Source organism: Apus apus, chromosome Z, assembly GCF_020740795.1.
Source record: "Apus apus isolate bApuApu2 chromosome Z, bApuApu2.pri.cur, whole genome shotgun sequence".
In the NCBI taxonomy this organism is placed as follows: Eukaryota; Metazoa; Chordata; class Aves; order Apodiformes; family Apodidae; genus Apus; species Apus apus.
The window spans coordinates 29076469-29091892 of record NC_067312.1 but is presented as its reverse complement, the minus strand read 5'-3'; the positions used below and the strand labels follow the sequence as shown (position 1 = coordinate 29091892).

At 42.8% G+C, this 15424-nt stretch overlaps 1 protein-coding gene across 1 annotated transcript; it reads right to left on the bottom strand.

Annotated features, from left to right (window-relative positions):
• Positions 1–4184: 4184 nt before the first annotated feature.
• Positions 4185–10367, bottom strand: KCNV2 (potassium voltage-gated channel modifier subfamily V member 2). The gene is made up of 2 exons (XM_051642357.1): positions 8934–10367; positions 4185–4463 (listed from the first exon to the last, which is right to left on the bottom strand). Exons 1-2 carry the CDS (start codon positions 10365–10367, stop codon positions 4194–4196), a joined length of 1704 nt encoding a protein of 567 aa, XP_051498317.1. The 3' UTR covers positions 4185–4193.
• Between the last annotated feature and the right edge of the window lie 5057 nt (positions 10368–15424).

Here is a 15424-nt window from a genome sequence, read left to right as displayed (position 1 = left end):
GACAGCCAGGACATCCTGTGTTACTGTCTCACCCATTTCCTTCAGCAGAGGGCCTACACTCTCCTTCGTTGTCCTTTTATCCCCAATATACCTGTAGAAGCTTTTCTTATTGCTCTTTACATCCCTGGTGAGATTTAATTCTAGCAGGGATTTGGCTCTCCTCACCTGATCCCTAGCTGCTCGGACAACCTCCCTGTAATCCTCCCAGGGTACCTGCCCTAGCTTCCACCCTCTGTACGCTTCCTTCGGAAGGTTGAGCTTTTCTAGGAGCTGCTTGCTCATCCACACTAGCCTCCTGGAGTTTCTACCTGACTTCCTCTTAGTTGGAATGCAATGCTCTTGGGCCTGGAGAAGGTGATCCTTAAATATCAGTCGACTTTCATGGGCCCCTCTTCCCTCCAGGATGTTATCTCATGACACTTTGTGGCAATATGAACTCTTTCCTCTGAGCCAGCGGGAGGTCCTGTTTGTGTGGAATGAGACTCAGACAGGCTCTCACAGGAAGAGAGGACCTTTTGGAGGGCCTTGCTAGAAGCCATCCACAGAAAATTCTGGTACTGACAGAGCTTTGGTCATTTGGGGCAATTTCTGGCTGATATATAGTGGTACCTCAACTTGAGCAGACTCTTCCCCACTGAAATGCACAGACTTTTGCTTGTCACCCCTAAAATAAGATTCATTAAGCCACAAGACAGAAAGCTGCATAAGGTAATCCAGATAAGAAAAGTATGAGTCTTCATTTAAAAAACAAAACACAACAAAACAAAACAAGAAGACACAACCCAAACACTAACTTGTAGTTTGCTGGAAAATGCTTTGCTCCACTAAGGAGCCACTCACCTGCTGAATGCAGCAGGGAAGGTAAACCACGTGTTACAGAACAGAAAAACAGCAACTTCTTGTAGTCTTCTGCTTATTTTTTCATGTGGCAGTTGCCAGAGGCTTGTCCTCCAGACTGCCATTTCTACCATCTATCTTGTGTTGCTCAGCTCTAGCATTATTCAGAGCTCTCTAAATCAAGCTAGGTCATCAAACCAAGCCAAGAATCTAACTGCTCCTCCAAACCGTCACATTTGTGTGTTGAGTGAGTACATAGGAGAAACCAAAAGGAGCCATAGCTGCTATCCGTGAGATGGTGGAAGGATGAGGGGGCAAAGTGCATTAAGAAAGAAGAGAGTGAGGAAGCCAGTAGGTAAGCTGAGCTGCCCAAGCTGTTACAGCCTCAGTATTCAGCACATCCAGATAGGACCCAGTGGTACTGGTTACAATGTCTTCTTCTCCTGGTGGGACAGAAATTGGTCTCCATGCTTGAAAGTGTTTTGGCACATGACCATGAGCCTGTAGGGTACTCTAAGTAAGAGTTTTGGCTTTATGTGGCTTCAGCGTGTGGGGACAGCCAGGAGTCCTTCCAGACTAAATACTTCAATCAAAGACTGCCTGGGCCAGAGGAGATTGATTTTGCTGCTTGGTTGGGGTGCTTTCACAGTTCTTTATTGAAGCAGGGCCTGTGACCCACACCTTTCCACCCAGCTGAGTGCTGCAAACACCAAGCTGTACAGTCTTTCTTTTACTGTCACCTGGTGGGTCATTATTTACTTGGTGCAAAGCAGAACAGCTTCAGCTGGACGGGTGGGAGAGACCAAGGTTTATTTGAACAGTTAGACCAGCACTATGGGACTTGTACATTAAAATCTTTTTGGACAGATAAGAAAGCACATACCAAGGACGGTGAATTCTGACTTTTAAGAAAAGAGAGAATAGCCCTTTTTATCCTGCTCATGTTTTGTGTGGAAAACCTTTTATTTTATATGTCTGGAAGAACCTCTGCTTGAATGTGACCTGCATGTGAGACAAGTGGGGTGGAAAAGGAGGATGGTGATTTGTGTGGTCTCAGCCAAGCAAGGGCTCACTCAGGCTCTGGATTTCTCTAGGTGACAAGAAGGTGCTGATTTTTTCATGCAAGGCTGAGTGTCTGCGTCTCATCTGCATATACATGCAAGTAATGATTCCTTCAGCCAAAAGTGTTAATTTAGCGTGTCTCTTATCTTATAATGTTGTGTAATCAGCAACATTAAAGTCCTTTTAATGGATCTAACCCAAGCTGCATGTTGCAAATAAATGCAGTTTTGTTTTTGCATGCTTATAATTTGCCACCTCCCTAAACTGCAGTGGGTGTCTAACAGAGAGGCTTCCTGTGGTTTTCAGGAAGTTCCCCATCCTGTTGTTGCTGTGCAGAAGGGCCATGCAAATTTATACCATCCCTAGAGCCAAAGTAAAGCAGCTATTCTTCTCAGTGAGTGCCAGGATTGTGTCTGCTGCATTGTGTGCAGCCCAGAGCAGCAAACATCTATCACATTCAACTCCCAGGGCTCAGCTGTGCCTTAAAGACATGGTTTAGCTTTTAACAGAGCTGATCAGCACACAATGTGCTGACTGTCATTCTTAAAGAACAAAATGACAGATGGGCTTATGATACGTTTGTCTGGAGGTAGAGAATGAGAAGAGCAACTTGGTTACTAATTACCTTATCACCACTGAAAGGAGAAATGTCTCTATGCTTGACACAATTTGCATGGATGTGGTAAAATTAATGAACTTTTTAACCCTCAGCTGTCTCAAGACTGAGCTTCACACCATTGTCTCCAGTGTGGCTCTGAGAATTGAATGCAGCCATCTGCATTCAGCCTGGAAGCACAACATGAGAGTTCAAGAATTTAAAAATGCATCTCTGCCATCAGGCTGTTCTGCAAGATTGCTGGTGAGTAACAGCCACGGGTTCTATCTGTGACTCAGTGGCTGTTACCATTGCTTCCTTTTGTTACCCTTTTTTTTTTTTTAAAAAAAAGAAAAATAAAATTAAAAAATTAAGCTAGCTGTATCTGAGTATCAATAAAATAACCATTCAGATCTGTAATTCAGGTTGCTCTTTCTAAATTGATATGACTGTTCTTGTGTAAAAAGAATACTCCTGATATATTGTAAATGAATACATGAAACTCTGATTCCATTTAACTGTTGTTCTTATTTGTTGCATAGGTTTTGGGATGAGTTTCTGATACAAGAATAATTGCATCCAGCTGTTCAAGAAGCCTCAGTAATATTAGGAAGTAAGGTACTACTGGGGTTGAGCTAAGGTGTCAGAACTGTATCCATAACAGCTGTATGTACCACACTAAGTAGCTTGACTTTACATTATATTTAAAGTAGTTTACAGGTAAGTACTGATAAGATCCATTACATGTTTCATTTGATACTTTTTTAAAGTGCTGCTTTAACACTTATGTCCCATCACAGACCTATTATTATTCTAACAGTTCAATACGTCGGTATATTAAATGCTGCAAAATAAATTTAGCTTATCACTTAATCCTATACCTAAAGAAGGTTTCGGTTTGGAAATGTTTTCAAAATTGATCAATTACATTTATCAACTCAGACTTCAGACTTCTTCACCAGATCTTGGCATACTGGAAGATGATTATGGAGATGGCAGTGCGTAAAATACTAAAAGAAGTGTGTTGATTGTCTAGATATGAAAATGGGAATAATTTGCAGGTCACTATACTTGAAAAATAAAATTGTAACAGTGAAGCATAGCTATCTGAAAGTGGAACAGAAGCTGAAAGCTTAAGGACTACAGATGCTGCTAATATTCAGGTAAATGCTCCAGACTGTTCTCCTGGTGTTGAAAGCTGGTGCAAAACCAATTTTAGCAATGCAGATAGTATATTGGGTATTCTATTTGTTTAATTTTTGAGACTGCCTGGACTGCAGTGAGCTGGCTGGCCCTTAATAGCAGCAATTCATTTTCTTTTGGTTTAATTATGGTGGGTCTTTCTTTTGGACCTAATCAGTAGCAAGAGGTTACATCTTCATTTGGGTGTAATTCAGAGTTTCTGGGTGGTTTATCTGAAGAATGTAATTTCAGATAGTTGGTCAGCACTTAAGTGCTGCTCACTTCCTAGCAAAGCCAGAAAAACAAACAAACGAACAAAAAAACAAACCCCAGAACAAAACAAAATAAAATGCAAAACAAAAACAGCAAAAAAAATCCCCATCAGAATTGATTTCACCATCAACTTTTGGCTTTTTTTGGCCTTTACAGTTTATCTTCGGTTAGCTTGGCCAATGTGTTATTCTTCTTTCTTCTTTGGCTTCTCTGTTACCTCCCAACATCCACAGCACAAGCTATATCAGTGCTGTGGCAAAGGGTGTGCTTCTCCACAACATTCAGATATTTTCTTCATGGCTCTCCGTGCAAAGTCCACCTTCCCCCGTTCTTTCTTGAGAGCTGTGTACTCATAGGCCTTCAGCTTGCTGTAATAGTCTGAGAATTTGTTATAGAGAATGGAGATGGGCATGCCATTCAAGATTATTCCAAACGCAATGCAGAGGAAAGCAAACAGGCGGCCAAGGTGAGTTTCTGGACACATGTCTCCATATCCCACTGTAGAGATGCTGACCTACAGGCAAACAAATATTCAGCTTATTAGCTGAGAAGAAATAGATGAACAAATGTGTTCAGGGATCAGAGACAGATTTAAAATTAGTGGTTTTGCACTTTCCATTATAAATCTGAAGTACCCTCTGCTGCCTTTTCTACTGTACCATTCATGTTATGCAAAAATCCCTAATTAAAAGAAGTCTCTCGGTACAGAAAGGCAACAGTGCAGTTTGACAATATTCAAGAGGATTTTTAAAAATCTTTGTCCTGCAGAGGGCATTTCCAAACAATTTTCACACCAGCCTGTCCAGAAGGTGTTTGTTTGGCTGTGGTGAGCAGATAGAGATGGCTCCCTAACTGCACAAATCCAATGATAACTGCAGCCCTGCTGCCTCATCATCTCACTTGGAACAGATGCTCTGTGTCTAAATCCTGAGTGCTTATAAAACCCGGTATTTTGGGACTTATTCTGTGGGTTGCATTTTGAGTATTACCTTTGTCATCTGTATTTTAGGAACTAGTGGAAAACACATTAAATTCTTCAACTAATTGTGAAATATACTTTTATAACTTCTGCAATGTAGGAAGAAGTGGCCCAGGACTTTGAAGTTTCCAGGAGCTGTGGAAAAAAAATTAACTCTCTATTGTCAGGAAGTTTTCACTCATCTTGTATGTTCATAACACATGTTTTTAGTACTAAATAGTTTAATCCTCCTGCTCAGGTGCATGTCAGAGGTTACAGAAGTAAGATGTGTATACCTTCAGTAGGGAATATTGCTGCTAGTCAATAGGCAAACGTGTGGGAATTTTTTGCTAAATCCCCTTCTGAAGAAGGGTTTGGGGTTTCTTTAAAATATTTTTTTTTGTGGGAGTGATGGTGGTTTGTATATCCGCTTTCTATGAATCTCTATGTTTTCCCATCACATTGTCTATGTAGTTTAAAATAATTTTTTGTTCTCAGCCATCACCATTTTCTCTTTTTACCCTATGGATGTATGAAGGAATGGTGTTTTATATACACCCAAAACTATACCAAGTACTGCAATACATTTTTGTAAAATCTAGTTTCAAAAATTCATGGATATTTGCTTATGCGGTTGTTACATCTGAATGATGCACTCCCAAACAGTCAGCATAAAATAACTCCTAGACGTCCACTGCACACTTCTTGATTGTTTATAATTTTTACATTAAGCAGATATAATTTTTTTTTTCTCTGGCAGGTAAAACTTGCAGCTTTCTGCCATTCCTATTCTTCCTATTCTGTGCAAGGGATCTTTTCCAGCCAATTAATTTTATTTTTTTCACAGTATTGCAACACCATTCACTGTGTATGGGTGAAACAGTATTCTAAAACTTTGGCAGAAATAAATGACAGGCAATAGGACTTTCAGTGTAATGCTCTGTCGGCTTTAGCACTGAAATAAGTCTTTGGAAGATCAGAATGTGCAGCCTGCCATCCTCTAACATGTTAAATAGAATGTTATTTCAAATGAAGAAAGCATTAGGGTATATGAAGCAGCATTGGGTAAGCACATTTGTAGGATGCACCTGGTGCTTCCTGTGGAATAAAAAGGATTACTCACTTGCTAAAATGGAAATTAAGTCACTGGATTTGAATTATAAAACAGGATAAATATCTCCAAAAATAAATACTGAGATGAAGGCAAGATGTTTATCTTTACCATCCAGGACAAAACCCTTATCCTTTGGTAAAGTTCTGTTCCACGGGCATAGTCTTCTACATCACCTGTGACAGTTTGAGAGGGATACTTGTCCTGTGTGTATGTGTGAGACTGTGAATGCTGTTGGCTTTTAATGAAATTTGGGTCATCTAAATATCCTAGTTTTCACTGTTAATGAATGCATAGACTTGGAAAAGAATTTTATGCCTTAGAATTGCTATATGCATGTTACAGTTTCTCTTTTGGAGACTCTTGCTCCGCCAAACAGGCACTTAATGTGTAGTCATAGTTGCAGAGGTTTCTTAGGAGTATCTAAATTACTGTGTGTCTGCAAGCTGGTGTTACCAGCTTGTGGCCAGAAATGAGCCCTAAAGACTTCACACATATCCTCTATGTTTAGAAAACAAAATATGACTCATGTCCTTACTCTAGTAATGTGTGAAGCACAGATTTTTTTTCATAACCTATATATGTAACTTAAAGATGAACTGTGAAGATCACATTACAGAAACTCTTTCCTGTGTTCTTTGATTTTTATCTCCTCCCCATATGGTAGCTTAAAGGATATTCAGCACATGTCCTTCTGCATGTACATATATAAATATCTACATGTGTCCGAAGGGCCACTTTTCCTGCCATGCACTGAATCACTATAAGAGTGTGTATGGGAAACCACCACATCTCATCAGCTGCTGCTGAACCAGAAGTACAGGCCATGGGCTCCCAAAGCTGCTGGCCAGAAAAAGCAACTTTGGATGGGTAGGGATTTCTGTCCTGTGGGCTCCATACACATCTTGGTGCATCCATTGCCTATGCTGATCACCTAGCATGAGAAGATCTTACTCCTTTCCAGTCCTTTTGCACGGGCTTCCTGCCCCAGGGAATTGTCGGGGACATAGTCAGTCACATGACCAGGCTCAGGGGTTAGAAGTGCACCTGAGGCTCTGCCATTAACACGGATTATGGAGGCCAGCATCAGCTGCTGGGAAATGAAGTATATGTGATGACACACTAGAACAATCCTCAGAATTATGGACAGCCAAGATATGGGCCTTTTTCCTTCTCTCAGCACCTGCAAAATCTAGGTATCCTCAGATTTCACCCAGGATGCTATAAATCTGCAGTGTAGCAGAGCCATTGTTTTCCAGCTCTGAAGGGCTACAGTTCTAGCACAGGCAGGGATCAACTTCCCCCTCTCCCCAGTGCCCTGGAAAACCACCCTCCTCCCTGCTAAAACATGGCTGTAAAAATTATTATTCTGAAACTGCCATACCTGCACATGACGATTGTCTGTTAACCATTTATGTAAAGCCTGCAGCTCCCTCTCCATTGTCTGCTGGTCTCGAAAAACCTAGAAATGTTTATTTTGCCTTCACAGCTCACCTTGAATGATATAACTGCCATTTAGATCTCACAGTAGTTTCAGAAGTATCGGTGAGCCTTCTGTAAGCAAAGGCATGTCTGTCCTTGGGTGTTAATGCAATCCAATGGAGTTGAAATGCTTCCCAAGCCCTTAGAGGTGAATTCCAAGTCTGGGATGCTGCAACAGTTCTGCCAGGATGCTGCCAGAGCCAGAAGGCATTTAAGCAAGCTGGGTTACTTTAAACTTACAGGTCTCTGTTCATGTGCCTGAAAGAAGCAAACCCAACCGCCTGGAAAATGCTGCCTGGAAAACACCCCTCCAGATAACACAGTATAGTACAGGTCAGTGATAGTTCAAACCTCTCAAGGAGATGTGTCCAAATGCCTTAGAGCACTAACCCAGTGGCAGTCTCTAGAAATGAGGTCATTCTGTCTTAATTTCTGAGGCTTGTCAGCTGAAACTCAGCCAGTTACCCTCACACCAAGTGCTTATGATGGGACTAAAATCACACTTGTTCTGGCAGAGGCTGCAAAAACACATTCAAGGTGACATTAACCAGCTCTCAGTACTAAGTGAGGTGGGATTCAAACCAGTGACCTAGATGAAGAAGGCAGTTTATCCCATTATCAACTCCTTGAGCCTTTCTACTTCTTTTTGTATTTAGTTCTCTGCAAGTCTGGCATGGTATAAATAATCACCAATGCTTTGTGTGTGTGTAGACATACACTTTAGACCTTTCTCCTAAGGAACAAAACATAATCTTTTGTGCAAGACAACTGTTTGCCTTAATGCATTTTTAATGGTCAGAGCTCTGGGAGAGCTTTGCCTTGCAAATTTGAGTGATTACAATACAGTTAATAAACTATGTCTTATCAAGAACAAAAATCCTGTGTCAACCTGCAACCAGCAAGGTTGATACAAGCTTCTTTTTTTTGTTTGTTTGTTTTTGGTTTTGTTTTGGTTTGGTTTGGTTTGGTTTTTTGTGGGGGAGTTTTTTGGGTTGGGGGTTGGGTTGGGTTTTTTTGTGGGGTTTTTTGTTTGTTTGTGTGTGTGTCAATTGTTTCAGGGTGGTTTGGTTTTTTTTTGTTTTTTTTTTTTGTTTTTTTTTTCAACACTGGCAATAGGATTAAGTGGAGAAATGCTTTTATTTCCTGTCTCTTTGCCCACATCTTTAAAAGTGTAAGTACTGTCTGCATTTGGTTGGACAGGAATTTCGACACTACCTGCCTGATTAAGCCTTGATTTAAGCTTGCAACAGAGAGGAATGAGTGCATGTGTGTGCGTGAGTGAGTGCATATGTCCTATAAGCTCATAATTCAGAGCAGATGTTCACTGATCTGAGCCTGCTGTTTTCAAGACTGTAAGAGACTCTAGCAAGGAAGGGGAGGAAAAGGGAGGGAGGGTCTCTGGCTACCCATCAAGTTGAAATGTGTTTACTTACGGCAGCCCACCACCAAGCATGGGGGATGCTGGTGAAGTTGGTACTGGCGACATCATGCTCCACTGTGTAGACCATAGCAGAGAAGGCGAAGATACCCATGGCAATGAAGAGCAAAAGGCAGCCCACCTGCTGGTAGCACTGGCGCAAGGTAAAGCCGAAGGCACGCAGCCCTGTGGAGTGGCGGGCCAGCTTGAGGATGCGGAAGATACGCATGAGGCGCATGATGCGAAGCGCTTGTCCCACCTTGCCCACCCGTCCCACTGTCTCGATCTCGTGCTCATGCTGAGATCCATGACCTCCAGGATGGTCGCTACCAGTAAAGCATTCGATCAACATCTGCAGGTAGAGGGGCAGGATGGCAATGAGGTCTACTGCATTGAGGGCACTGCTGACAAAGCGGCGCAGGTCTGGGGTAGAGACCAAACGCAGCAGGTACTCCAGTGTGAAGAATGCGACGCACAGGGTCTCAACGTGCTCCAAGATAGGCCGGGTCTCCCCGCTTATCTGGTCTACGTGCTGTAACTCTTCCACAGTATTGAGTGCCAGGGCCACCACGGAGATGAGCACAAAGAAGCTGGAGGCCACTGCCATCAACTTGGCGGTGACAGAGGAGAAAGGCTTCTCCATGAGGTTCCAGAGGCGCCAGCGCTGGGCACCATAATAGCGCATGTGGTGGAAGAGCTGCTCGTTCTCCTGAGCCTCTGCTTGGGAGCGTAGCTCACGCTGGACCTTCAGCTGCTCCGTCAGCTCATCGCGGCGCTCCTCAAAGCAGATGCGACAACAGCGAGGTGTGTATTTGAGTCGCACGCCCCAGTAGCTCAGCTCCTCCAGGAAGCTACGAGGGCACAGCTCATCCCGTACACGCAGCACACCCGAGGCATAGAAGTTGTACACCAGCTGGAAGACAGCTGGGTCCCTGTCAAAGAAATACTCATCTACCTGGGCAGCATAGTCATCACACAGGCCCAGCTGGCAGCGACGATCCGTGGAGGTAGCCAGGCGTCCCAGGCGGGTCTTGGGATAGATGGCCACTGCCTGGTAGGCAAGGCGGTAGCTTTGGCCACCGACGTTGATCTTCAGCACGGATGAAGTAGAAGCTGGGACTCCAGAAGAAAGGGTAGGGGAGAAAGGAATGGATGATGAGGGCTTGTTTTCTCCTTCAAATTTGTCTCCACTTAGCCAGTTTTCTTCTTCTTTCTCTTCTTCATCCTCATCTTCATCGTCCACATAATAGTTGCCATTCCCCTCAGGTCCCAGGAGCAGTAGGTGCTGAGACTTCTGTGGAGCAGCAGCAGAAAAGCCACTCTGCTTGTCCACATGCATGCCTTCGTTACCTTTCTCCTTGTCAGGTTGCAGGAAGACATTTGGTGCTTCCCTCTCTCTGCCTTTATGTTTTAGGAAAGGAAACTGTCGCTGCATGTTAAACTGCAACATACTATATTCCCGCACTCTTCTACCTTCTCTGCATTCACCTGATTAAGGAACTAACACCAGTCCTTTCCAATGCTACAAAAGCTGACAATCTTATTTTCTCTTTATCACAGCAGTATCATGCACAGTAGTAGAAATTCTGCATTTTTCTGCTTGCCAGCCACCACTCCAGTTGTTGTGAAAGCTCCGTGTGGGGTATAGACACATGAAGACTGCGTTTGACTGTTTTAATCTTGCTGACAGGGAAGATCTGAGTGCTTAGAGAAGGGGATTTAAGGGCTATTATCCTGTTCCAGCCTCATCTCCCTCAGTCTGTGACGTGAATGATTATGGATCTATAAATTATGAAAAATCAGCAGGGGAAAAAACCCCACACCTCTAAAGTTGCATTGTTAATAAATCCCATGTATTTTCCTAATTCAAATATATATGGGTTATGAATAATCTCAAAATTAAAATGTGTGAGGGGCAGAGGTGTGAGAGAGAGGGGAAGAGAGAGGCATTACCCATACTTTCATGTACATGAGTATAGAATGTTTTGGTTTTCCAAGACATGTTTGTGCTGGTTTTGTGGTGTCCCATGTGAAACAATTGCTGTTTCCATGAGAATCACCTGTTCTTTTTCCCCTTTCCCCTATCCCTGGCTGTAGCTTTTATATTTACTAGCTCTTGACACACAAGAAGACACCAGGGCTGAGAATTTTGCAATACTTTTGTTCTCAAACTGCATCCTACATTGACCAATTTGAGGTTTTTTCAGGTCACGCTGTTTAAGGCCTGGATTATTGTCAATTCATATTTAGCTGCACTTGTAATTGTTTTGCCTCATGAATTTCTCTCCACTGCCTGTTCTCTTTCTTGATGCAAGAAAGGCAAGGCCCCTATTAATAGGTATTGGAAGGGCCTTGTTACAAAAAGCAATCTGTTTTGCAGTTTGCTTTGAACATTAAACCATGCCATGGCAAGTCCTTTGTTAGCAATCCTAATGCAAATTAATGTCCCATTTCAGGGCTCTTTCTTTCTCCTAAGCAAATTAATTCAGACATTAAAAAAATAATAATTATCTGCAGTGCCGTAATTTTATTTCCAAAAATTCTAGAATGTTTCTTAATCAAGAACCAGGCTAATCTATAATAATATTCCTCTTGTCAGCCTCTACTGTAACATTTCATTTTGCTTCTTGTCAAGCTTCCTAGCCTCACTTCTGAGAAGTATCCAGTGAGGCTTATTGTTCCCTACTAAAAAAAAAATCACTTCTCATGCCATACTGAAGTAGCAGGAGCTTCTGCTGGTTGAACTTCATGAGTGTCAGATGACAACACCTCATGCACCTGGTCTAAAATCTGGGACATCATTATTAAGGAAAGCAAGAAGATCTCTAGCTTCACTTCTTCTCAGACTAATCACTATGACCTAGATATTATTGGGAATGTAGTTCTCAGGCACCTGATACACTCTGCTCAAAGTTGTCTCTGACTATCAAAATAGGTAAAATAAAACTGCTTTATATTACTTACTTTGGGCTGAAACATGCTTCTGAGCTGCTAGACTCTCAGCCTAGGAAAAAAAAAAAAAGAAATTACCAGAAAAGCCCTTGCACAGTAGCCCCCCACCTTTTTTTTTTTTTTTTCCTTGTTTTTTTTTTCCTGAGCTACTTAATTCAGTGTGCTGCTTATCTTCATAGAATCATAGAATCATAGTACTATTCAGGTTGCAAAATACCCTTGGGATCACCAAGTCCAACTGCCATCCCTACTCTACAAAGTTCTCCCCTAAACCATATCCACCAACACCACATTCAAAAGACCCTTAAATACATCCAGGGATGGTGACTCAACCACCTCCCTGGGCAGCCTGTTCCAGTGTCTGACCACTCTTTCTGTGAACATTCTTTTCCTAATGTCCAGTCTAAGCCTCCCCTGTTGCAACTTGAAGCCATTCCCTCGTGTTCTGTTGCTAATTACCTGTGAGAAGAGACCAGCACCAACCTCTCTACAACTCTCCTTTGCATTACCTCAGGCCTGTTGGTCAGTCACCAGTGGGGTTCTCCAGGGTTTGATTTTATGGCCTTTGCTCTTCAATGTTTATATAAATTATCTGTATGCAGGAATCAAATGTGTGTTAAGAATATTTGCCAATGATTACTGAACTAGGAGGAGCTGCTGACACCCTCAAGGGTAGAGAGGCCTTACAGAGAGATCTGGATAAACAAGAGAGCTGAGCAATTACCTACCATATGAAATTTAACAAAAGCAAGTGCAGGGTTCTCCACAAGTGATGGGGTAATCCTGGTTATACCTACAGGCTAGAGACAAGAGGCTGGAGAGTTGAGAAAAGAGAGCTGGGCATTGGGGTTGATGCCAAGTTGAATATGAATCAACAGAGGGCCCTGGCAGCCAAAAGGGCCAACTGTGCCCTGGGGTGCATCAAAGCACCGTACAGCCAGGTGGTCAAGGAATGTGATTGTCCCACTCCACACTGCACTGGTACAGCCCCACGTCAAGTACTGTGTGCAGTTTTAGGATGAGCAGCTGAGGTCACTTGGTTTCCTCCACCTGAAGAAGGCTGACAGTGCTGGCCTCATGCCAATCTGTACTTTCCTCAAGGGGGGCAGCAGAGGGGCAGCCACTGATTTCCTCTCTCTGATGACCAGTGATAGGCCATGAGGAAATGGAATGAAGCTGTATCATGGGAAGTTCAGGTTGGGTAGTAGGAAAAGATTCTTTCCCAAGAGGGTGGTCAGTCACTAGAAAAAGCTTCCCAGGGAAGTGATCTCAGCACCAGGCCTGTCTGAATTCAAGGAGTGTCTGGACAATGCTCTTAGTCCTACGGTTTAATTTTAGGTAGTCTTGTGAGGAGCAGGGATTTGGACTTAATGATCCTTATGAGTCCCTTCCAACTTGAGATTTTTTATGGTTCTGAGTCTACAGGTAGAAAAAAACCTGTGAAATTCTGGCAGTCAGTAACAGCAGAGAATGCTGTCCAATCAACCAGCCTATGCTCTGGACACCAGCTTCCTGAGAACCATATATTTACAAGATAAAACTAAAATTAAAAAGGAAGAGTGTTATGAGAAGAAGAGTCTTTGCAAGCATCAGCAGAGTGCTGATGTTGACTTTTCCCAGGATAGGGGACTGTATAACTGCAATGCTTCACTGAACAAATCAGGTTCAGAGTTGAGTATGCTTGCTTTGTCTTGGTTAAAACAACAACAGTAAACAAACAAAACAAAACAATTTAATTTAATTTAATTTAAAATACCTTAAATAATTTAGATGGCTCTGTAAGGCCTCACTGGTTAGTTCATATCTAACTAAAGGAACTGTTCATGGATTAGTAATTTTTTAAAGTATGGAAAGGCCTGTAAAATCATCATATTAGGGTGCTCAAAAAGCATTATAGGGCTGAAGGTAGAAAGATTTGCTGCAGTGTCTGCTCAAACTGTGATTAGATGACTCAGAGAGCAAGACAATTCTCTTCTGTCTGCCTCTCCACACACCAGTTCTTTAGAAAGAGGGATCGTCCAAATAGGCCTGGTGTAAGAACCCCGAAAAACTGAGCTAAGTCTGCTCAGATCACTCTACACTTTGTCACCACCCAGCTCAGCTAGATTCAAATGCAAGCAGGAGCAAGCAAGAAGATCCTTCCTGTGCTGTGCTTTCAGGCATCTTTGCCCCCTACCATCCTGGCAGACTTTCTCTACTCTTCGAGGGCCGTGCTGCTGCTGAGCAAATGCTTCCTTGCTTGTTGCTTTCTCTATTTCTGTTTTGTTGGGGTTTTTTTCCCCACTTGCCAATCCTGCTGCTGCAGTCACTCAGAGGGTGCTTAGAACATGCAGATTGAGTGGGAGGAGAGGATGACTGAGGGGTGGACTAATCAGTGTCACTCAGCAGCTCACATTTCTTCCTGCTCACATGTTACAGCCTCTCACATCTCTTCCTGCTCACATGTTACAGTGGAGCTCATGTGCCTGAGCAATCCCCTGCCTCCAAGGTGGAGCACATGTGTCTGTCCAATCCCTTGTCTCCACTCATCAGTGTTGCTTGCACCTAGAAAGAAAGAGAATGCAGAGAGTGAGCAAGCTCCAAACATAGGCCAGAAATGGAGGGGCAGACTGCACAACATGAGTTCAGTTGGCAGCTTGGTACCTAAGTGGTTAGGCTGTGTCAACCAGGACAACAGCAGTGATGTATGTTCAAGTGGTGTAACTGATGGCTGCAGCAACATACTTGAGCCCAGGGAGCTAGGACAAGCTACATGAGCTTTGCTGACTGTGTATCTGTGTGTCCTTGTCAGTATCTCCACCTTTGCCACTCCATGCTATCTCTTCCCTCTCACAGTGAACTTCGGCTGATTGTTGTAAATACACCCACAATGTTTACTGTAGCTGGTCTCTAGATGTTTTTGCAAGGAAATATGCCTGTTGTGATGTCACCTAGAAACATGCTCAGGCAGAATTACTAACAAGAAACAGAGCAGGAGCTACTCGGCAAGAGTCCAGAGCAACTTACCCCAGCTCTTAACCCTGCATCATGTGAGGTGCATTGGCACCTGTGTATGTACCAGTTCTTACTAGGCACTAGGTATTCAAGGTACCGTTCTGGCTACAAAACTGAAAACTCCCTAAATTCTGCCCTAAACTGCACATTTGAAACTACTGGAAGACTACAAGAAGTATTGTTACACAGGTGGTATTGAAGAAAAGCAAGATGAAACAGCTCTTTTGACAAACATGAAAGTGTTATAAATAGCAGAGGGTAGGAAGAGCCAGAAAATCCCTGGCCAGCAACAGTAAGTTATATTGTCATGGATTTGTACCTGTTTTGTTAATTCTTGAGCCCAGTTCTTGATCTGTTGTTTGAGGTACATAGGATCTTGCAACAAACTGCAAGTATTTATTCAGTACCACTCAGTAGCAAGAGATGAAGTGAGGCATAGGAAATGCAGAGGATCAGACAGAGATTGCCTGTGTATTGACTCTGTGTGCGATCCAGGAAGTTTTGTCCATGCAGTTTTTCAGTTTTACCCTGAGAGGTAAAAAGAGACCAAGATCCTGGATT

What these genes read in the sequence shown, in the direction of transcription:
- KCNV2 (XM_051642357.1), bottom strand. Translation starts at nt 10,367, where the DNA reads ATGTTGCAGTTTAACATGCAGCGACAGTTTCCTTTCCTAAAACATAAA. An exon ending in ATGCTTGGTGGTGGGCTGCC is followed by an intron (nt 4,464 to 8,933) that starts GTAAGTAAACAC and finishes GTTTGCCTGTAG; the next exon opens with GTCAGCATCTCTACAGTGGG.